The sequence below is a fragment of the Stenella coeruleoalba genome (genome assembly GCF_951394435.1).
Source record: "Stenella coeruleoalba genome assembly, chromosome: 2".
Taxonomy (NCBI): domain Eukaryota; kingdom Metazoa; phylum Chordata; class Mammalia; order Artiodactyla; family Delphinidae; genus Stenella; species Stenella coeruleoalba.
The window spans coordinates 31,839,154-31,863,761 of NC_137147.1; the positions used below are offsets into that span (position 1 = coordinate 31,839,154).

The 24,608-nt window shown below is 43.7% G+C and overlaps 1 protein-coding gene across 1 annotated transcript; it reads left to right on the plus strand.

Moving 5' to 3' along the window:
• Positions 1 to 438: 438 nt before the first annotated feature.
• Positions 439 to 22,872, plus strand: SLC10A1 (solute carrier family 10 member 1; the record flags this gene model as incomplete). Its single annotated transcript, XM_079913482.1, has 5 exons — positions 439 to 794; positions 11,282 to 11,492; positions 18,955 to 19,133; positions 20,681 to 20,877; positions 22,766 to 22,872. The coding sequence occupies 5 exons, from the start codon at positions 439 to 441 to the stop codon at positions 22,870 to 22,872; spliced, it is 1,050 nt and encodes a 349-aa protein (XP_079769608.1).
• Between the last annotated feature and the right edge of the window lie 1,736 nt (positions 22,873 to 24,608).

Sequence of the window (24,608 nt, forward strand, 5' to 3'; positions counted from 1 at the left end):
AGAAACTGAGGCCTCAGGGGCTGAGCAGAGAACGAGAGGGGCTGGACCTGGATTGGTTCCAAGAAACAGAATGCCTGTGGGCGTGCTGGGGGGGGGGGGGGGATATAAGCCCTCTTGTCCCAGAAGCAGCCAAGAGGTGAGGGAGGGGTGTGAGTGACACCCAGGAAGACAGCAGAGGCTGAGGAGCTCAGGAGAGGCCGGAACAGCCCTGCAGATAAGGCTCTGGGCTTTCTCTCCTTTGGGGCCAAAGCCAGAGAAAGCACAGCCAGTTGCATAATCCTTCTATTTGCTCAGATCTACGTTTTGTCCTGAAGCTCCCTGCCCTGGGAGGTGATTGAGGAAGGCACTCAGCAAGGACTGGGCAGGGCAGGGAGTCAGCAGGCGAGCAAGGGGCGTGCTGGGTCTTCAGCTTTTTTTCCACCGCTGCCATCCAGGAGGATGGAGGCCCTCAATGAGTCTGCCCAGTTCAACTTCTCCCTGCCTCACAACTTCGGCAAGCGGCCCACCGACTGGGCGCTGAGCGTTATCCTGGTGATCATACTGTTAACCATCATGCTCTCGCTGGGCTGCACCATGGAGTTCAGCAAGATCAAGGTGCACTTCTGGAAGCCTAAGGGGCTGGCCATCGCCCTGGTGGCGCAGTACGGCATCATGCCCCTCACTGCCTTTGCACTGGGCAAGGTCTTCCAGCTGAACAACGTCGAGGCACTGGCCATCCTGATCTGCGGCTGCTCGCCGGGGGGGAACCTCTCCAACGTCTTCACTCTGGCCATGAAAGGGGACATGAACCTCAGGTAGGACGGGGGGGTGAAGAAGGAGCAATCTGGGGACAGCAGCTGCATGGGAGATCACAATCAAGGCGAAGAGGGGGGCTAAAGCCAGAAGCGTGAGTGAGTGGGGGCTGGGTGGGTGCTAGGGCAGGGGGTGGCAGGCATTGATTGTCAAGAGCTCATGCTGGGCTGGGGACAGGACCTGGGGTTCATCTTGGTTTAAGCACCAAGCCAAAGGGGCCCAGCTGGTCCAGGGGCACCCTGGAGAGCCCCCTGACTCCCAGAGTTGTCTCGAATGGGGCACAAGGATTGTCTTGCAGGAGTACTGTACTGACTTAAAGCAAAGGGACCTCTGGAGAACTTTTACCTGTCTGCCAGGTGGGGCAAGTTGTCTGCTTTGAGGCCAGAGATATGAAAGGGAGTGCAGATTAGTTTCAAAGATCTCCAGGGAGATCAAGGTGGCTCGGAACCAAAGAGCACCTCCAAATCCTGCAGAGCAAGAAGGAACTTCCAAAGATTCCCCCCACCTGTCTGGGCTGTCTTCTCTGAACTTCCCCCATCCACCCATGAGACGCAGGAACACTTCGATGCAAAGACACAGCCAGGTAGATCCTAGAGTTTCCCAGGACCAGGTCGGGGTCCCAAGTCATCATGGGCCTCGCCTCGGCCAAAGTGGTAGGAGGGAAACAGCAGCAGCCCCACCCAGCTCATCACAGCAGAAATCAGCGAGGGCTCCCTCCTGCAGGGGCTGGTTGGACACCCGTCCTTCCAAACAGGTGGGACTCTGGTCTGGAATGCCTCCCAGGGTGAGGCCACATCAGGCCTGTTCCAGCTGCAACAGCAGCCCCTGCTGGCTAAAGAAAACTCACCAGCATAGAAGCTCTTGCTGTTATCTAAGCCTCCGTCTCAAGCCGGTCTCTTCTGGTTCGATCCACTCTTCCATGCCGGGCAAGGCAGTAAATTCAGACAGTCCATCTGCTTGTGCCTGTCAGTATCCTGTCCCTGGCTGAACTTTACTAAGGAAACTAGCCAGGTACGGAAGCCTCCTCCTGGAGACGCCAAGCAATGCTGGGGTTGATTATTAGATGAAAAAATGATAGTGATCATTGGGGGTTCCCTGGACCTGCCATCTGAGAAGCTCTGGACTCTCTACCCATATGATTTGACCCTTACTGAGGTGGTCAATGGAGAGAGAGCTTGGCTTGTATTGTCTCCCATGGGAACATATCCATGTTCGACCACCTCACTGTGAGGAAATTCTTCCCTCTATCTAATCCAAGTCCTTACTGCTGCAAAACAAGCTCCTGGTCTTGATTTAGCCTGTGGACAAGGCCGGCTGCAGCCTCTGTGTCTTGGACAGAGAAACCTGGACTACACCTTAATTCTGTTGTAGAAGGGTTGCAGGTCAGGAAAGGGGTACTCAGGGCTTCGTGGCTCTGTAGAAGCGGCAGCGCTGGATAGGACAGCGTAAAATATCATGGGGGAGCCTCTAAGTGTGAGTGACCAGATGTCCCAGCCTTTTGAGCCAGTGGGTGCCAACGAGGTCTCTTCTGAAACACCTGCGTTTCTGAGGCTCTAGGCCTCCACCGGCAGAGCCTCCAGTGACTCTCCTGCTAGGCCAGGCCTCCTGGTCTGGGCACCTGGGAACTGTCACTTCCACCTAGACCCTCAAGAGACAATGCTCTGCCGGGACGGCCACCTTCTACCATAACGCCCCTACCCACAGACAAACCTCCCCCTCATGTTAAACCAGGCTTCTGACCCCACTGGAGGAGCGTGAATCTCATCCTCCACCATCACATGCCGCCAGGCCTCAAATCCCAAATTGAGTTCTTCATCTGGGACAACTTGTTACGTGTATTATAATAATGATAATGGTGCTGATAATAAAAGACAGCCAGGCACTGGGCCAAGCACTTTACATGGGATCCTCTTACAGCTTCCCATGAGGAGGTGCTGTAAAGAGCCCCATTCTAGAGATGAGGAAACTGAGACTTCGAGAGGTTAATACATTTGTCCAAGGTCTGAAGGCTCCAAAGCCTGTGCTATCTTCAGGGTCGGGTGTGTACATAAATGAACTGAGTGGCTGGAGGGTGACCGCCAGCCTCGGAGACACGGGCCGCCCTACACGGGGCAGATGCCATGCATCTCTGCCATGGGTGTTGTGGGAACGGGGACTCAGTGCCTGCACAGCTCCCTGCTTTTCAGGAGAAGATGGAGTCCCCCTTTTTATGTGAAATCTCCACATTTTTAATTATTGGTAACTCGCTCCAAGTTCTTAAAACACTGTGCAAGCCAAACGGGACATGACAGAGGCCCAGATGTTACACAGAAGCTGTGGGTTTGAGATCTGTGTACAACCCCACGCGATTTCCCATCTAGAGCAGAAAGGAATGTTAGGACACCTATTCCACTTTACACGTGAGGAAGCGGAAGTCCAGAGACTTTCCAGAGGCTTCCCGAGAATCTGTGGGCCAGTTGTGTCTGGAGCCATTCCTGGGCTCTCTCTTCCCAGTCATTCTGCCTCACAGCTGGAGTGAGGCTGGGGGAGCGGCCGTCCCAGGGCGTTGGGCACATTCAAGGAGGCTGGGCCGCAGGGTGGACCTCTCAAGGCAGCCAGGCCCAGCAGCTCCTTCCTCAAGGATGCTGCTAGACATCTCCAAAGAAAGCAGGCGACCCGCAAGAGAAAGAGAAAGTGCTCTCACCGGGGACAGAGGAGAGAGTGCCAGAGGGAACTGGGCCCCTTTGATGGCCGCCTCTGCCTCCAGCTCACCTGCTCCCCCTCTCCCCTCCAGCCAGCTCGCAGCTGAGACAAGAGCCAATGGCTGAGGGGATAACCCAAGGATTCCCACAGCTCTCCCCACCATGACAGAGGGAGACTAAGCAGGAAGAGACAGAAGCTACCCAGGTTCCCAGAAGTTTCCCACTTCACCACAGAGTCTCTAATGGGTCCCCTCACAACTCTCTCAGCTTCCGCCTCCAGTGCCTCTATTGACAGGAGTTCAAAAACTGTTCCTCAAGCAGGGTGTACCGATGCCCCAAAGCAGGCTGTATGCAGTGCTCTGAGAACTTAAGCAGGAAGGGTAAAGAAAAAACCAAATGTGCTCCTTTCTCCCTGGTCCCTGGACCCCGAGAAGCATCCGGGTCCACAATGTTACTATGGAACAGATTCCAATCTCAGAGCTAGAGTCAGGAAGTTGCCTCCCATCCCTATCCTTCAGGGTAACAGGATCATGACAGTCACAGATACCAAAAAGTTAGGACCAGTGCCCAGCACTCACACATGCGGAGGAGGTTCGGGGGTCTGGGAGCATGGCTCCCACACACCTCAGTGCACGAGGCTCACCAAGTCTCAGAGCAAATTCCAAAGCTCCCGACATGCCAAGCCAAAGTAAGCATGACTCCTCTGTTCAAGGACATCAGAACAAGCACACAGGTTTTGTGTGGCTTTTCTCCTAAGAAGAAATCAATAGCTAGCACTGTAGCCCCCTGTGTGCCCTTCCCAGTCTCATTCCCCTCTACCCACCCTGAAGGGAGCACCTCCCAGGATTTGCCTTTCAGCACTTCCACAGACCCTTTTACACTATTACTACATAGGTATATATCCATCAACAAGATACACTGTTGCATTTACATGGTTTTAAATTTCATATCAATGGTATCATACTGCCCATATCATTTGACAGCTTGCTTTTTTGAGATAATAGGTATATAAATAAAAGAGATACTTCATGCATTTGAACTGCAGTATAGTTTGCTTGCATTTATCCATTCTCCAGTTGTCAGACATTTACATGGATTTCATGTTTTGTTGCATGAGCAAGTCCTATGCATGCTCCCCCTGTGCTCACATGTGAGAGAATACATAATGAACGCAGGAGTGCTGGGTCTTGAGGTTCACACATCTGCAACTAACAAGTCTCCAAAGTAGTTATTCCACTTCACACTTCCCAGGGCAGTGTATGAAGATCCCTGTTGTTCCGTGTCTTCATCTGTATTCGGAATTGTCAGACTTCTAAATTTTGTCATCTGGTGAGAGTGAAATGAGTCACGGTGGTTTTAAATTTAATTTCACAGGAGGTCTAGCAACTTTTCAAATACTGTTGGCCATTTGGGTGTCCTCTTCTGAAAATAATGCCTTTTGCCTATTTTTCTATGGGACTGTGGTGTTTTCTTCTCATTAATTTAGTTATTTGTTGTTTTTACATGTTGCGACAGTCTACTCACAGTTTTGGGGTTATCCTTACATTTTGATAATGATGTCTTATAAAACGGAATGCTTATTTTAACTTAACCAACTATACGAATATCTTTCCTTGGCAGTTTGTTTCGGGGGTTTCTTTAAGAAATCCTTTACTGCCTTGAAGGTCATAAAGATATTCACCGATGTTTGAAAAGTTTTACAGTTTTGCTTTTCACATGGAGATCTTTGATCAACCTAGAATTTATTATTATGTATGCTGTGATCTAATTTTATCTTTTCCATATGAATAGAGAAAATTCCCAGGACCACTGAGTGAATTTTTCTCCATCAACTTTTAATTCCATCTCTCTCGTTGACCAAATTCACAAATAAGCATAAGTTTGTGTCTGGGATCTCCCTTCTGTTCTATTGTTCTATGTCTCTATCCTTGAGCCAATATCACACTTTCTTAATTACAGCCTTTTAATAAATCTTGATATCTGAAAGTTGCCCTACCTTGTTGTTCTTGAAAATTACATTAGCTATTCTTGGCCCTTTCTTTACTCTTTCACTCGAATTTTGGGATTAAGTCTCACATCTACAAAAACTATTTCTGGAATTTCGGTTAAATTTGCTTTAAATTTATGGATAAATTTAGAGGCTATCTTTATAATACTGAATCTTCCCATCCATGAAAATGAAAATGGTACAGATTTTCTTTTATTAATCATTATTTTATACCTATGAAGTTTTATAACTTCTTTCATAAAGATCTTGCATATCTCTTTTAGATTTATTTCTAAATATTTTATCATTTTTATGAATATTATAAATGGTATCTTTTAAAAAAATTCATTTGCTAATTATTTTTGTAGTATATCAGAACTTGATTTTTTTATTGCTAATGTAATCAAAATTTCATGGATTCTCTTATTTACTAGTTGTAATGGAAATTCACTTGGATTTCCTCTGTGGACAGTCCTATCATTGGCATATAATGCAAGTTTAGTTTCTTCCTTTCCCATCCATATGTTTTTTCTACTTCTTGTTTTGCTGTGCTAGCAAAGACCTATATAGTATAATTTACAATAGGTGATGTGATGGGAACAGGTATCCTTGCTTTATTCCTCTAATTTTTCACCATTAGGTTTACTATTTCCTGTAGATTTTTGACAGATAACCCTTTTCAGGCTAAGGAATTTCCATTCTGTTGCTAGTGTGCTAATTTTTGTCATGCATGAACATTGAATTTTGTTGAATGGCACTTTTCTGCATCTATGATACCATTTTTTCTTTAATCTGATAATACAGTGATATATATCAGTAGATTGTCTAATGTTAAACCATTTTTATATTGCTGGGATAAACCCATTTTGTTCATTGCATTATTTTTTAAAGGCATGGCTAGATTCATTTGGTAACATTTTATTTATGACTTTTGCTTCTGTGTTCATAAATGAGACTGGACCCTAATTTTCCTTTCTCATAATGTGATTTTCTACCTTTGATTGTAAAATTTTATTATTCATATATAATAATTTGGGACATGTTTCCACTTTTTTTGCTCTCTATATAATACTGAGGCTATCTGTACTTTGAATGTTTAGTAGAACTCTACTGTAAAACCATATGTACATCGTGTGGGGGTTGGATGACAGGTTTCAAACTACTGATTAAATGTCTTTAGTGATTCTAAGTTGATTCAGGTTTTCAGCTTCATTTTGAGTTAGTTTTTGCAGATTATATTTCCCAGGAAATTGTCCATTCAATCTGAATAGAAAAATGAAAGTATAAGACTGTCCTTGATTCCTTCTATGACTCTCTAAAATCTTTATTGTATCTGAAATTATGTTTCCTTTTGCATTCATAATAACATCAATTTGTGCCCTCTTTCCTTTTTCTTGGTTAGTCTCGCCAGCGGTGTCTATTTTTATTAGACTTTGCAAAGAATTTGCTCTTGGTTTAATTGATTCTCGGTTAATTTATATAATTTTTAAAGTTTACTCTCTCGTCTTTAATATTTTCTTTGTCCTGCTTTCATTAGGTTTACTTTGTTTTTCTTTTCAATTCTTGAGTGAAATGCTTAGCTCATTAATTTTTAATCTTTCTTTTCCTATATAAACATTTCAGGCTATAAATTTTCCTCTAAGAATTAATTTAGCTGCTCCCTAGATTTTTAAAATTATTTTTTGAGATATAATTTATATACCATAAAATTCACCTTTTTAAAGTATATAAGTCAGTAGTTTATAGAATATTCACAAGGTTGTACAATTACCACCAGTATCTAATTCCAGAACATTTTAATCATCCCCAAATGAAACCCTATACCCATTAGCAGTCAGTCACTCCCATTCCTCTCTCACTCCAGCCCCTGGCAACCACTAATCTACTTTCTGTCTCTATAGATTTCAGGTAAATGGAATCATATAATATCTAGCCTTTTATGTTTCTGATTCTTTCACTTACCATAATGTTTTCAAGGTTCATCTTTGTGATAGTATATAGCAGTACTTCATTGCTTTTTATGGCTGAAGAATATTGAATTACATGAATACACCATATTTTGCTTATCCGTTGATATTTTGTTTTCCATTTTTTAGCTATTATAAATAATGCTGCTATGAAGGCTTGTATACAAGTATTTGTGTAAACATATGCTGTCAATTCTCATGGGTATATACCTAGGAGTAGAGTCACTGGGACATATGATAACTCTGTGTTCTTGATGGCTATACTCTGGACCCTTTGGACTAGGATGTAGTTGATATTCATTTAAGCCATATTTGACCTCTATGGAAACAATGAAGAGGTGTAGATAGTGAATAGGGCTATAGGGAGGAGGGACACACACTTAGTGTGGTTTTCCTGCGGTCTTGTCAAGCCCTCGTCCCCAACCTTCCCACTAGAATGGAAGCCAGAGCATATATTGTAAGGTGAATGTCTACAAACCCAAGAAGGTTCCCTAGCAGCTTCTTCTCTCGGTTGGTCTTTCTGGAGGGCCTCTTCCTACACAGGGTCCTGGGATTAACATGTATGAGATTCCAAATGGAGATGGTAATAGGACATTTAGGACAGTTAGGATACAGATTAGAGCTGGGAGGGTATACTATTTTTCAGGATCTGAGACTCACACTCAATTTCTCTTAAATAATGTTAAGGATAAACCAGAAAGTAAAGAACATGAGAATATTGGTGTTGGAGACTAGAATATTATTCAAGATAAAAAACAGGTCTGACGACCAGATTATCTTGTCACTTACTCAACAATGGGTAACTATTGCTGCCTTCTCTACAGCTCCACCATTGTGGTCCTTCCATTATTCTGTTTTTACTGCTTTGCTGCTGTTGTTTACAGTCCTCCTAATCATGGCCTCTGTTTACTGCTTTTTCTTTGCATGTTTTTTGGGTTTTGCCTGAACATGCCTCCCATGCCTCTCCAAAACCAAGTGCTCCATCACTGTGCACACATTCAAACTCCCCAAGTGAGAAAGTGCTCTTGATGTACTTAATCCTTGTTATCTTAGTTAGACAGAATCACTATGTCCAGCCATCCCCTAGGCTCTAAGGCAGGCACTTAGCAACTTAGTAGGTCAGGTGTTATTCTACGTTCCAATGGGCTATAGCCAGAGTGATGGGCTCACACAGCTTTCTTCAAAATGGGCTGTGCTATGTCAAGTATAGAGAGCAAAAAGAGTTCTACTACAGAGGAGATCAGAATGGCTCCTTCCACAGTGAAGCACACAGGGACTGAAGCAGTTGGACAGACCTGGGTTCAAATCCTGCCTCAGCCAGCCTATCTGTGTGATTCTGGGCAAGCCACAACTCTTCAAGTCCCCAGCTTCCTCATTAGCAAAAAGGAGATAGTATGCTTACCTCCTAAGCTACTGGGAAAAGGAAATAAAGCAATGTATGTAAGGTTCTTAGCACAATGCCTGGCACAAAGCAGGCACTCCACAAAGTAGTCTGTACAGGCATACCTTGGAGATACTGCAGGTTCAATTCCAGACCACTGCAATAAAGCAGAATATCACAATAAAGTGAGTCACATGGATTTTTTGGTTTCCCAGGGCATATAAAAGTTATGTTTAAACTATATTGTGGTCTACTGAGTGTGCAATAGCAGTGTGTCTAAAAAAACTTACATACCTTAATTTAAAAATATTTTATCGCTAGAAGATGCTAACCGTCATCTGAGCCTTCAGCAAGTTGTAGTTTTTGCTGGTAGAGGGTTTTGCCTCCATGCTGATGGCTGCTGACTGATCAGGGTCGTGGATGCTGAAGGCTGGGGTGGCCGTGGCCATTTCTGAAAATAAGACAACAAGACTGAACCTTCCTTTCATGAATGATTTTGCCATTTGATAGCATTTTACCCAGAATAGGACTTCTTTCAAAATTGAAGTCAATTCTTTCAAACCCTGCCACCACTTTATCAACTAAGTTTATGTAATATTCTAAATGCTTTTTTGTCATTTCCACAATCTTCACGGCATCTTCACCAGGAGTAGATTCCTTCTCAAGAAACCACTTTCTTTGCTCATCCGTAAGAAGCACTCCTCATCCATTCAAGTTTTATCAGGAGATGGCAGCAATTCAGTCCCATCTTCAAGCGCCACTTCTAGCTCTCTCGCTATTTTCGCCACATCTGCAGTTACTTCCTCCACTGAACTGCTCAAAGTCATCCCTGAGAATTGAAATCAACTTCTTTTAAACTCCTGTTAATGTTGATATTCTGACCTCTTTCCATGAATCACAAATGTTCTTAATGGCATCTAGAATAGTGAATCCTTTCCAGAAGGTTTTCAACAAACTTTGCACAGATCCATCAGAGGAATCACTATCTATGGCAGCTATAGCCTTACAAAATGTATTTCTTAAATGGAAAGACTTGAAGGCCAAAATTACTCCTTGATCCATGGGCTGCAGAATGGATTTTGTATTAGCAGGCATGAAACAACATGAATCTCTTTGTACATCTTGAGTGACCAGGTGCATTGTCAATAAGCAGTAACATTTTGAAAGGAATCTTTTTTCTGAGTGGTAGGTCTCAACAGTGAACTTGAAGTATTCAGTAAACCAAGTTGTAAACGATGTGCTGTCATCCAGGATTTGTTGCTCCATTTATAGAGCACAGAGTAGATTTAGCATAATTCTTAAGGGCTCTAGGATTTTTGGAATAAGCACTGGCTTCAACTTAAAGTCACCAGTTGCATTAGCCCCTAACAAGACAATCAGCCTGTCCTTTGAAGCTTTGAAGCCAGGCATTGACTTCTCCTCTCTTGCTATGAAAGTCCTAGATGGCATCTTCTTCCAGTAGAACACTGTCTCATCTACACTGAAAATCTGTTGTTTAGTGGAGCCCCCTTCATTGATGATCTTACCTAGATCTTCTGGATAACTTGCAGCTTCTACATCAGCACTTGCTGCTTCACCTTGCACTTTCATGTTGTGGAGATGATGTCTTTCCTTAAACCTCATGAACCAACCTCTGCTAGCTTCAAACTTTTATTCTGCAGGTTCCTCACCTCTCTCAGCCTTCCTAGAATTGAAGAGAGTTCGAGCCTTGCTCTGGATTAGTCTTTGGCTTAAGTGTATGTTGTGGCTGGTTTGATCTTCTCTCCAGACCACTCAAACTTTCTCCATACCAGCACTAAGGCTTTTTTGCTTTCTTATCATTCGAGTGTTCACTGGGGTAGCACTTTTAATTTCCTTCAAGAACTTTTCCTGTGCATTGACAACTTGGCTAAATGTTTGGGGAAAGAGGCCTAGCTTTCAGTCTATCTGGGCTTTGCACAGGCCTTCCTCACCAAGTGTAATCATTTCTAGCTTTTGATTTAAAAACATGAGAGACATGTGACTCTCCCTTTCACTTGAACACTTAGAGACCATTGTAGGGTTAGTAACTGGTCTAATTTCAATGTTGTTGTGTCTCAGGGAATAGGGAGGCCCCAGGAGAGAGAGAGAAGGGGGAACAGCCAGTTGGTGGAGCAGTCAGAACACATACAACATTTATATCCTTTAAGTTTACCGTCCTACATGGGCGTGATTCGCAGTGCCCCAAAACAATTACAATAGTAACATCAAAAATCACCATAATATAACGAAAAAGTTTGAAATATTGCGAGACTTACTAAAATGTGACAGAGACATGAAGTGAGCAAATGCTGTTGGAAAAATAGCACCGATAGACTTGCTTGATGCAGGGTTGCCACAAACCCTTACTTGGTGTAAAAAAAAAAAAAAACACAGCTGCAAAACGCAATTAAAATGAGGTTGTGCCTGTATTAACGGGCTCTCTCTCTGCACTCTTCCTATGTCTCCCACCCAGCATCGTGATGACCACCTGCTCTACCTTCTTTGCCCTGGGCATGATGCCCCTCCTCCTGTACATTTACTCCAGGGGCATCTATGATGGGACCCTGAAGGACAAGGTGCCCTATGGCAACATCATGATATCACTGATCCTGATTCTCATTCCTTGCACCATAGGCATCATCCTCAAATCCAAACGGCCACAATACGTACGTTATGTCACCAAGGTAAGAACCTGGGGGCCCGGGCAGGGAGCGAGGACACCACCATCATCGCAGTGAATGGCTTGAGGCAAGTCATTTGGGCTTTTTCTGTGTCAGTTTCCTTCCTTGTTTAAAAAAAACAAAAGAAGTCTGCTGCTATTGGTACAACCTACTTCATGGGATTGTAATGTACATGAGAATATTTTTGAAGTTAGGAGAAAAATAGTAAAACACCACACACAACTATAAGGTATAATCATTATTTTAATAATAAAATTAAACTTTTATCATGTACCTAGTAGCTGCTAAGTTTTATGCTACACTCTCTGAGGAGCCACTGTCCTCGAAGTTTGTTTGCAGAAAGTCAATAATAGATGAGAAACAAGATCCAACACAATGTACAATCAGGTATTGGCAGAATGTAAGGAGGTGAGGTTAATGAGGGCCAGGTGGTCAAGAAAGGCTTCCCTAGAGGATGGAAGGAGGGGGCACGGTTTCAGCCAGACCATGAAGAAAGGGTTGGATTTGGGTAAGCCTAGGGAGATGCCTGAATAGAGGAGTTCCAAGGGAGACCATGGGCAAACATGGCTGACTGGATGAGAAGCCAGAGGGGAGGAGGCCAGGGGGAGAGGTGGTAGGCACACTTGTATCACTTTAGGAGTGGGATAGGAGAAAAGTGGAGTGAGATGGCCCCAGCAGGTGTAGGAGTGTGCTATGAGGGCATCACGCCACTGCCCTGCCTTTGGAAAAATCAGACTTGTAGAGTGAGTGGTTCCTCTACCAACTCTTGTGACCTTGGAGCTCAGTTCCCATCAGTCTCTCCTCTGGCTCCCTGCTCAGCCCAGGATCCCAGGCTCCATCCCCGTCCTCAGGAAAACCTCACCTCCTGAAGGCCTGCTGTGGTCCCCACCCCTGGATCTATGCCTTTGGGCCGGGCTACAGGGTGTACCACTTGGAGGCCCAAGTCTTCCAGCAGCTTTGGGCCTGGAACAAAGAGGTTTGGTCAGGTTTCCAGGGTCTTTTGATTTTCACACTACCATTGTCAAGGGTAGTTTTTGCCCTTGTCCCGGTGTAGTCCTAATACCATGGCCATAGTCCCCCTCCCCACCTGTTGAAGATGTGAAGTCATTCCTCCTCCTGCCAAATGGCTCATCACCCCACTCTGCTCTGGATGGCATCTTCCGTTCTCTCCTTACTTCTCAGAAATCTCCTTTTATTGATCATGTCCTCTACCCCCATAGCCTCCTCCCCCTCGCTCTCATTTCTAGAACGTCTCCATATTAGTTCTTCACAGCCAACGTTGATACTGGTTCACATCTCTCCTTTTTTTTTTTTTTTTTTACTAAGTAGAGTCACGGGACTCTACTTCCCACTCCAGCCAACACCTCTCTTTCCTCCCCTTCCGAGCCGTGCTCCTGGGAGTCACCCGTTGCCCCCACCCACCTTCCACTCTCACCACACTGGCCCGCAGGACAGTTCTCCAGTGGCCAGGCCTCAACAGTCTCTACTCCTTGGCCTCCGATTCACTCAGCATCTTGATGACCGCCTGCTCCACTTTCTTCACCAAATCCAATGGACATGTCTCAACTCTTCTTTTAGCAGCTGTTGGTATGGCTGACCACTGCCTCCTTCTCAAAAATCTTCCTCAGCTTCAGTGGCAGGGCACCTGCTTTCCTACCACGTCTTTGGCACTGCTTTTCAGACTCCCTTGTGAGTTCCTCTGGTAAAAGTTACTTCTCTGCATTCAGCCCAAGCTTTCTGCTTTTCTTGCTTTTCTTCCCTAAGCCCAGGACCTCCCCACCACGAGATCTGGTCCATCTCAACAGCCATCTACAAGCTGATGACCGTCAGAACAGCTCTCAGCTCTCTCCTGACTCCTGAATCCATTTATTAACTGCCAAATCTTTCTACCTGAATATGCCTCAAGCATTTAAAATTCAGTATGTCTTAAATTTAAACCACCTCCTTAAGCCTGCTCTTCCCCTCCTCCCACCGTGTGATCATCTCAATGAATGGCATTCAACGTGCCCCACTGCCTGAGCCGGAAACCAGACAGTCATTCTCCACATCCTCTCCCTCCCCACTCACACGAATCAGGGATCGTCAATTCTGCCTTCTTTTGCTTGAACCCATGTCTCTCCATCCCTGTGTCTACTGTCTTCATTCAGGCACTCTCCTCTCTCACTAGACAACTCAGCCTTCTAACCTGGCTCCCTGACCCAGTTTTAACCTGAGTCTGGAAAGAAACTATCATGTCACTCCACTGCTTAAAGGCCTTCACTGGTTCTTTAAACTCCCCCAGGAGTCATGTGGCCCCTCAGCCCTTTCTTGATTTGGTCTCAGCCAACCTCTCCAGTGTCAGCTCTCTTCTCTGCACATGCCCCACTGGACTCACTCCTACTCACCCTTCAAGTCTCAACACAATTAGCACCTCCTCTAGGAAGTTTTCCTTAACCCACAAGCCTGGGCAGGATGCTTGTCCTACTTGCTCCCGTATCACGCAACACCACTGCAACAACATGTATCATACTGTATTATAAATACCCACTCCATTCTTATTCCCCACCCACCTGCAAGAAGCAACATCCTAAGGCTGTGCCTCAACACTGAATTCTCAACACGCACAGCTAATACCTGAGAATAAACAAAGGAATAAAGGGCAAGTCCTGTCTCTCCCACACATTAGCCAAAAAAAACAAACAAAAAACCAGAAACATGTGTCTATCATTTCACTTACTCAAGATAGTTTGTGGGATACAGGAATAAAGAAAAAAAAATCACAGAACATAAAAATGTGAAGTGACTCCTGATATCACTTAAAGCAGCTCTGCCCCCCTCCACTTTATAGGTGAAACCAAAGACTAGAACCCCAAGGGCAACTGATATAAGAACATGTCTCCTTACCTCAGAATAAAGTGTTCTTCTGAGAAAGACAAATACAAATATGTGGTACATATATACGATGGAATACTACTCAGCCATAAAAAAGAATGAAATGACATCTGCACAACATGGATGGACCTAGAGATTATCCTACTGAAGTAAGTCAGAAAGAGAAAGACAAATACCATATGATATCACTTATATGTGATATCTAAAATATGACATAAATGAACTTATCTATGAAACAGACTCACAGATGTAAAGAAAAGACTTGTGGTTGCTGGGGGCAGGGGGTAGGGAAGGGATGGAGTGGAAGTTAGGGGTTAGCAGATGCAAGCTATTATATATGGAATGGATGGACAACAAGGTCCTACTGTATAGCACAGGGAACTATATTCAATATCCCGTGATAAACCATAATGGAAAAGAATATGAAATATATACATGTATAACTGAGTCACTTTGCTGTATGGCAGAAATTAACACAACATTGTAAATCAACTACACTTCAATTAAAAAAAGTGTTCTTCTGAGGATGCAAAAAGAATCTCAGATCTTAAAGTGAGAAAGCCCTTCAAGATGAAGTTCACTCTCCTGCCTTATTCTCATTCTACTCCTGTTCCTCTTGTGTTACACATCCATGCCTCAATTCCACAGCAAAAAATGGAGTCAAAATGACCCCAGAGGGGCTTCCCTGGTGGCGCAGTGGTTGAGAGTCCGCCTGCCGATGCAGGGGACACGGGTTCGTGCCCCGGTCCGGGAGGATTCCACATGCCGCAAAGCGGCTGGGCCCGTGAGCCATGGCCGCTGAGCCTGCGTGTCCGGAGCCTGTGCTCCGCAACAGGAGAGGCCACAGCGGTGAGAGGCCCGCGTACCGCAAAAAAAAAAAAAAAAAAAAAAAAAAAAAAAAAAAAAAGACCCCGGAGAACATTCAAAGGGCTGAGATATACTTGGGCTGGAAAGACAGAGGCCAGTAACAAAGAATCACATAAAATGCAGGTGTATCTTGGGACACTTTGCTGCTGGCCAAACCTCCAAGGTTAGACAAGCAGAAGGGCAACAGCTCCGTTTATCAATTACTCCCAAACAGGAATCACTCCTGTGAGGATGCAGAGAAAAACAAGTGGTCAAGATGCAAACGCTGAAGTTTCCTCGCGTTACATTTCTTTGAGGACTGTGCTCATCCTTAATCTCCCCGTTTCATAATGTAGTGAGTTACAAGCTGGAAAATGAGCAAACAATTGTCCCGGCCTCTTTGCACACCTAACACTCCTAGAGACCTTCAAATCAAAATTATCCAACTTCTGGTAACTGGCTCTGGCAGAAGGTTAGGGTTATCTGCTCAAACTCTGCTCAACCAGTTGCATTCCCTAGAAGGAGGTCACACTTAAACACTTAGACACAATAATAATACAATTTCAGGGATGCCCCATTTGGAAAGGCAATTCAAGTAATACTTTAACTTACCCATGCAAGGGTTTATTCAAGCCTACATGGTTAGAAAGTTGGTGAACCTGAGCATGACATATGGTCTAAGAGCCACTCTTACCATAAGCCAACCATCACTCTTCAATAAGGATCCCGCCCTGACACTGACTCAACCACTCTACCTATGCTTTTCTCATACCTGCTGCTACGGATGAACTGACCTGACTCTCCTAAATCTCACAGCTTCTGCCAACTCGTGGCTTCTGCTGCTCCCAGGCCTTTGTGTCAAAATTTTAACACTTGCCTCTGCTCTTGCTTCCCTCTCTGTAACTCTTCAAACTCCCTAAACAAGAGGAAGGATCTCACTAGTTAGGTCATTCTTCAACCTGCCTAGGTCACCGATGCAAGAAGAGTTGGGCCAGGTTATCTCCTAGATCACTGGCAAGCTGAGTCGGCTACCCATGATTGGACACTCATCACAGCTTCAATCAGCGATGACAGGACAGTGCAGGTGGTAGAAAACATGGTGACCTATGAAGAAGCACCCACCTATGGCCTCTTTTCTCAACAGGTCATGGACATGAGATCGCCACAAAAAGCAGGACTGAGAGTGACAAAAAACTTTGGGATGTCAAATTCCTCTCTTTTCCCTGAGTAGTAATAGCTACAATTTAGTCAGTGGTTCTAATATGCCAGGTCCTGTGCTGTCAACCTCACTCAAGAGAGGTTGCATGACTCACCAGTTTACACGTCTTGAGGATGGCTTTCACACCTGGGTCACACCATTGTCTGTGCTCACCACTCCAAAGGCCCCAAGACTGGGAGAACGAAAGTGAGGGGATGAGAGTGATACTCACACAGAGAAAGAGGGCTTCTGGATTCATTCACAATCCCTGTAGCCCAGTACACCCTATGTTATCCATTACACTCTTTTGATAGGGGAAAAAACTGGACATTAGGTAGACGACAAACCCAAAAGGCAGAAATTAACTCAAAATACAAGGGCAAACCAAGCAGTTCATCAGTCTTTCAATAAAACCTGAAGCATGTTGTTACTGGTGAGATTCCTTCCTTTCCTGGGACAGGACCACCATCAATACAGGTGATGTTTCATATGATCATTATCAGTTGCAACATGGCTTAAAAACACAGAAATGCAGAACTGTACAGCTGAAATTAGAGCAATATAAATAAATGTTAAAATGTCGCTAGGACAACACTATAATGTAATTAATGCCACTGAATTATACACTCAAAAATGGTTAAAATGGCAACTTTTGTGTTATATGTATTTTACCACAATTTTAAAAAATGGTAGTAGGAAATATAAAACCCCACATGTGCGAATGAGCTGGAAACGGAACCAAAACATATAACCATTACAAAACAACATGGTAAGTTCAAGAAAAGTTTGCTATATATCCTTTTACTCAGAAGATGAGAGGGACAGAGGCTTAGGTGTATGTGTATATTTCATCAGTTTAGTGTGTCATCCTCTAAAATGCACAGACAGGTAAGCACACTTTGAAAGCTTGCATCCTTGTTACATGCTGAAAAATCTTAACATTCTAATTTCATAAATCTGCCTATTGAAAATTTTAAATGGTAAGATGTTAACTATAAAATAATGTATTTTAAAACATATAAAAACATACCATTGTTCCTGATGACGGTTGCTTTCACAGCACTTACCTGAGGCAGGGTGGACCTGCACTTTTTTTTTTTTAATTGGAGTATAATTGCTTTGCAATGTTGTGTTAGTTTCTGCTGTACAATGAAATGAGTCAGCTATATATGTATACCTATATCCCCTCCCTCTTGGACCTCCCTCCCACCCCCGCCATCCCACCCATCTAGGTCATCACAGAGCACCGAGCTGAGCTTCCTGTGCTTTATAGCATGTTCCTGCTAGCTAGCTATCTTACGCATGGTAGTGTATATATGTCAATCCTAATCTCCCAATTCGTCCCACCCTCCCCTTCCCCCCAAGTCCACATGTCCGTTCTCTAGTCTACGTCTCTATTCCTGCCCTGCAAATAGGTTCATCTGTACCATTTTTCTAGATTCCATATATGTGCGTTACTATACGGTATTTTCCTCTTTCCGGCTTACTTTACTCTGTATGACAGACTCTAGTTCCATCTACGTCGCTACAGATGACCCAATTTCGCTCCTTTTTATGGCTGAGTAATATTCCATTGTATATATGTGCCACATGTTCTTTATCCATTCATCTGTCGTTGGACATTTAGGTTGTTTCCATGTCCTGGCTATTGTAAATAGTGCTGCAATGAACATTGGGGTACATGTGTCCTTTTGAATTATGGTTTTCTCAGGGTATATGCCCAGTAGTGAGATTGCTGGGTCGTATGGTAGTTCTATTTTTCGTTTTTTAAGGAATCTCCATACCGTTCTCCACAGCAGCTGTATCAATTCACATTCCCACCAACAGGGACCCGAACTGCTTCTAATGATGCCATTATTGCCTGAGCCATTTTGAAACTCCTTTTGGGAACTTCCTTATCATCCAATCTGCAGGTCACTCAAGAAAGTAGGCTCATCCCTTTACAGTTATACATCATTTAGGATCTAAAACCACATTACCTTACTTCATTACCTGCTTTAACCGGCTTTGGTTCAAATGACTTTGGCAATGTCCAGAAGTTAAATTCATCGTAAAATGGATGGATGAAGTCCCTACCCATAATGGAGGTATTCAAGACAAGTATGACAGGTTCTAAGAATAACTTCTACTGAGCTCCAAAATGACCACAGCAATGGCAGTATTGTAGGGATATGTGGACGGGCTTCAGAGACTTTGAAAGAGAACTTTCATTTACAATAGTCACTTTGCCAGAGGACTGAATAGTCTCATCCTTCAGAGCCATAGCACTTCACTGAAAACCTGCCATCCAGAGATGTCGATCAGAAGCTGTGCTTGGCTCAGTCTTCCTAACGTGTTAATCAGATCTATGACCTCCAGGAAGCTTCCTAGCTACGGATGAGAAATCCAAAAAGATGAAAGATAAAGGTCTTTCACATTCCCTCCCACTTCGAATACATTGATTAAAGTGTTTTCCACCTCCAATACCCACCAGTGTTTCCCCAGCCCTCTCTGCTCTTCCACATGCCCAGTATCCTTCTAATTGCATTTCCTCCTTGTCCTTATTCACAGGGAGGGATGATCCTCCTGCTTTTGTGCAGTGTGGCTGTCGTAGTGCTCTCTGTCCTCAACGTGGGCAAGAGCATTTTGTTTGTCATGACACCACACTTGCTGGCCACCTCCTCCCTGATGCCTTTCATCGGCTTCCTGCTAGGCTACGTTCTCTCTGCTCTGTTCCGCCTCAACGGACGGTAGGTATTATTTTAGGTCCCACTGTCCCACGGGTCTCATGCTCATTCTTGTCTCTCAGAAAAAGGTAAGATCCATGATCTCGGGAAGGCATTTTTCAAGCAATATATTCAAATGTCTCAACTGAACAATGAACTCTGGACTGAGAAATACTGGGGAGGGAAGGTACTGAATGAATAACGCAGATCCAGAAACAAAACACAAAGACCAAAGGCATCGAATCATCCAAAGGGCAGCAGTTCATGGCAAAGTGCTCCCTCCAGAGCCTACATTCCACCTCCCGCCCAACTCCCTGGTGGCAAATGGCAGTGGAGTAGCTCCATGTCATGACAAGCGCTGACAATCCCTTTCCCACTTCTCCTCCCTTTCTGTCTAGGTTTTAGTCTTGACACAACACCTTGGGTGGCAACTCTGCTAAGTGCCACTCAGAGCTGAAGTAGTTGCGGACCTCTGCTAGAGCCTAATCCAATTCACAAACACACCTGCTACTTTAGGGGAACAGTCAGCTTGAGCGCCGGGTGTGGACACATCAGGCACCCTAGGCACCCTGTCTATACAGAGTGGTACCCCATCTCAAGATTCCCTATTTTCAGCCACATGGCAGACAGATGTTTACGCAGGGGTCTAAACAGTTGCACTCCAGCCTCGTACCACAACGCCCCGAAGAGCTGTTTTTAAAATACAATTTTAAAATAATTATCCATTTCAAAAACCAGTCTAATTTAATAAAGAACAAATTACTGTAGGATGCAACACATGGTGATATAGCAGTCAAAAGGCTGCCAATGACCACTCATGAATTTTCACGAAGACAGAATGATACAGGTCGTGATAAATGGCCACAGCATCAAGTGCCCACAGTAGTCTCCTTCATAGTAAATGTGCTGAGACAGCGCTGGCGATTTTTTTTAGCAAAGAACTATTTTAATATACTAATTGCACTTCAGTGAATAAAATGTATTAAATGTTAACAAACATTCCATTCTTTAATCCATAAAATGGAAAGCAAAACCGAGGATGTGTTCCAAAGACAGATAATGGAACCAAGCTTTTATTTAATCATTGTGTTTTGGAGTTAAAAGATGTCCAAGACAGAAACTGGACCACAGGGCAAGGTTCCCATTTAGACAATCTTCTACTTTACATTTAAATTCTAACTGTCCTATATGTAAGCCCAACATATGCCAATGAATGATTCTGGCTCCCATCTTCCTTTTATCCCTCCAGCCAGACATTTCTCCAAAATTCACTTTGATAATCCCGCAAGTGACAAATTGTAGATTTCCAAGCTACTCAAAAATTCCCTCATAAAAACTCCCCAACAGGAACCTAACAGTCACCATCTCCCACAAGGCTGGATTGGTGATTTAAGAGGTGGGCCAACTTGACTTTTCTCAAAACCGTGCACTCCACACGTGGCTCATTTTTATCTGTGTTGGACTGTCAGTTTCTCTTAAGAGTATTTGGGAGAAGGGAGATGAGCAAGTGAAGTTGCACCCTCATATGCCTTCTCTGAGGACATATGGGGTTGTTTTTTTAACCTACACAGGTGCAGACGCACTGTCAGCATGGAGACTGGATGCCAAAATATTCAACTCTGCTCCACCATCCTCAACGTGACCTTCCCCCCTGAAGTCATTGGACCACTTTTCTTCTTTCCTCTCCTCTATATGATTTTCCAGCTTGGAGAAGGGCTTCTCCTCATTGCCATCTTTCGGTGCCATGAGAAAATCAAGCCTTCCAAGCGTAAGTACTGAATTGTTCCCCTTTGAGCTCTGCTCCCATTTTGGACATGATTCTGCCAGCAACCATCTCTAGCAAGGACCTTTTGGATAGGGCTGTAACCCATAAAGTCATTAGGAACCAGGCAGCACCAATAAGCAGGAAGGGATTTCAAAGAGCCATGACTAACTATAATAATGGCACTTCATTTTTGCTGGGAGAATCAGCTGTGGAGTTTGCCTCATAGAACAGAGGCGATTTTGGCTACTTTAACTGGGGAGACCATGCAGGACTCAGGAGACCATGTAGGACTCAGGGTATAGAAATAGGACAGAACTGTCTTGGACATTACATAGTTGTGAGATGTTGCGTGAAAAGTCCTATTCACAAGAAGTCACTAAGTTTCCATGTTAAGAGTAGGTTCTCAAGCCATGGAGCCAGGTCAGAGCCCCAGCACCACTGGCACTCCTATATGAGAAAACATGAAAGCAATGCAGCCCAATAATCCAGAATCGAAAAGTGAGGATTCCAACTCTGGCTACACAGTAAACAAAACTTACATATAAGCTTATTAAATTAATAACAACTATCAAAAGTCTAGATTTAATATAATTTAATGTAATTACCACTAGGATTAAATAACTTCCTAGCCAACAGCACCTCCTAAGATGCTTAGAGTATTTCATTCTCTTCAAGATATAATGAAACCTCAAGAAAGCCCACCGAGTCCCTTAGTGGGCTTTAAACCCCCCCGTTTTTTTTTCAAATCAGAAAACTCAAATCTCAGTCGGTAACATATTTCAGTATTTTATAACTCTAAACATTAGTATATTCATCTCAACCACTCAAATCCTTCAACTGACTCATTTCCCACAAACCTGAGGATGCCTTCGAGACGTCTAGACCCTGGAGACTGATTTACACCTTATGAGAAAGATACAACTTACCCTGGTAGAATTTATCATCTTATAGTAGCAAATGAAGACTTACAATTAACTTAAAAGATGTAGTATTGGTTATCAAGTAGCCAAAAAGAAACCAATAAATAAGTAACCATACTTCAGAACCATTTTTACTAAGCTTTGGTTCAATACTACAGTGGAGTTATGGAAAAGAATCTAATCTGATACTTCTCTTGAGAGCAACTCAAGATATTTGTTACCCATTGAACACTCCACCTTCTTTAACAAAAGAAGCAGATTCCCAGATTTGCAGTTTTAGTCCCAGAAAGGCCTGAAATGTGCTCAAGAGGCCATATTCTGAGTCTATGGCTCTCAAAACCAATGCACCTAGCAAGACCCCTGTGGCAAAACTAAGTGCAAATAACTCACCTCTTTGGAGCTCTTGTACTGTCTGGGCCCAAGCAGCAATGCTCAAGTTAAAGAATCTGTCACAAGTTTCTGTGCTTTTGACCCTTGTACCCTTCTAGAGAGATGGGAGAACAGGAAAGGGGGACCATAATCATAGCTCCTCGCCACCGCCATGCAGGCAGAAAAAGGGGTAGACCCGACACCACAATGATAGGGGTATGGAAACACCCCTTGGAAGACTTCCCACTTAATGCATTTTCCTCCCTGCCCCCACTGGCTCCCAGAAGGCAATAGTCAACCTTTGCATACATAAACTCAACTCCCCATCTGTACTGTGTGTACTAAGAAGTCAGAGATGGAGTGATGAAGAGTCAGTGCTCTTTATTAAACCTTTTGTTACTAGTATTACCATCAGGGATGTTGAGGGGAAAGCAAATCTTTCCTCAGTTTGTCATGGGAGAAGAGGTGGTAAAGAGATGGGGGAAAAATAAAAACACAGGACACCCTAGGAGTAAGTTGGTATTCTTTTATCTCCCAGATAGAACAAGTTTTTTAACTATTCTTTTGTTCTTCCTAACCTATGACCCTCTTCAACTTTACAGATAAAACAAAAATGATCTACAAAGCTGACACAACTGAAGAAACCATTCCAACAGCTCTGGGAAATGGCACCCACAGAGGGGAGGCGTGCCCCCCTTGCACAGCCTAGCCTTCCCCAGTGACCTGGATTCTGGTCAGAAGGCAATTCAGAAAGCCAACGTGGCAAACTATACAGAGAGCAGAAAGATGAACCACCACCAGTGGGGTCTCTTTCTCTAGCATTTCCACCATAAACTATCAGAATCATCAAGCCTTGCGTGGAGGACAAAGTGGGGGTCTACCCCAAAAAGCCTCACCTATTCCCAGCTTACAACTTGATACTTGTTTAAAAAATAAAAGACTTATTCAATGACAGCCCTACAAAGGCAGGAACCAAAACTGCCTTTTGCCCTTGCATCTCTAGAACAGTGCCTGATAGGCATAAAAAAGCAATTTCTGAACTAGTCAATAAATGGGTTCTTACCCTAAAATCAAATACCCAAATTCTGTTCCAAGTTTTGTGACCCAAAAGGGAAATACAAGCTCAGAGTACTGTAGGATTAACAGACTTCAGAAGTCCTTTCTAACCTTAAATATTCAGATCCCATTCCTTCCCTTTTGACGTCACTGGAATTAAAGCTCCTGCGAACATGACACCAAGTACGCAAAAGCAGACATAATAAAATGCAAGAACACTTGGATAAGACAAACTCCAAACCTCAGCTATAATCAAATGAAAGAACATTTTGAAGAACACAATTCCAGAAGAGAAGGAAAACTTTAAAAAAGAAAAGCCAAAAAAGTACAAATACCAACAGAGTAGTTTCACTAATCATCTGTCCCATCCCTTCATTAGGTATCAGTAGTTTTCACATTATGCTCCCTCCAAATTCAGAGTACTGTAGGCTATTGCCGAAATTAGTGGTTGCTAAGTCAAAGTAAAGTAACTAAAATCCTTAAGTTTCAAATTTTCCCCAATGAAATTCAGACATTTTCCATCTGGCTCATAGGCATAAAAAAACAGGCGAAAGGGCTTCCCTGGTGGCGCAGTGGTTAAGAATCCACCTGCCAATGCAGGGTACACGGGTTCAAGCCCTGGTCCAGGAAGACCGACAAGCCGTGGAGCAACTAAACCCGTGTGCCACAACTACTGAGCCTGCGCTCTACAGCCCGCAAGCCCCAACTGCCGAAGCCCGTGTGCCTAGAGCCCATGCTCTGCAACAAGAGAAGCCACCGCAATGAGAAGCCTGTGCACCGCAATGAAGAGTAGCCCCTGCTCGCCGCAACTAAAGAAAGCCTGCACACAGCAACGAAGACCCAACACAGCCATAAATAAATAAATAAAATAAATCTAGGAAAAAAAAAGTGAAAGATTAACAAACTAATAAGAACACTTGCAAACAGCTGACCATGCATAGAGTTTCTTGTAATTTTCATACCACTTAATGTGATTAGGTTCGACTGAAACCAAGACAAGTAAATTTTAGGTCTGGCAAATGTGCAGAACTACCAGTACTCCCAGCACCAGAACACCAATAATTTGGGTCACTAACAACATCTTAAAAATGCAAATTTGTTTTAAAAAAAAAAACTGAGAGAAGATCTACCACTTATCAGCCTTACATATTTTACCCACATTTACATATCTGTTCAAACTGTTTTCTCTCATATCTAGTAGACTGGGTGAGGCAAAACAAATGTTAAGTTCAGCTTTTTGAGGAAGGAATGGCTGAACTTGAGATATATTACACTCAAACTTCCTTAGAGGACTAAGTTGACCCCTGAACAGCCAACCTCCATGTTGCTGAAAATTCGAGCATACTTTAGTCAGCCCTCTGTATCTAAGATTCCACGTCAACTGATTCA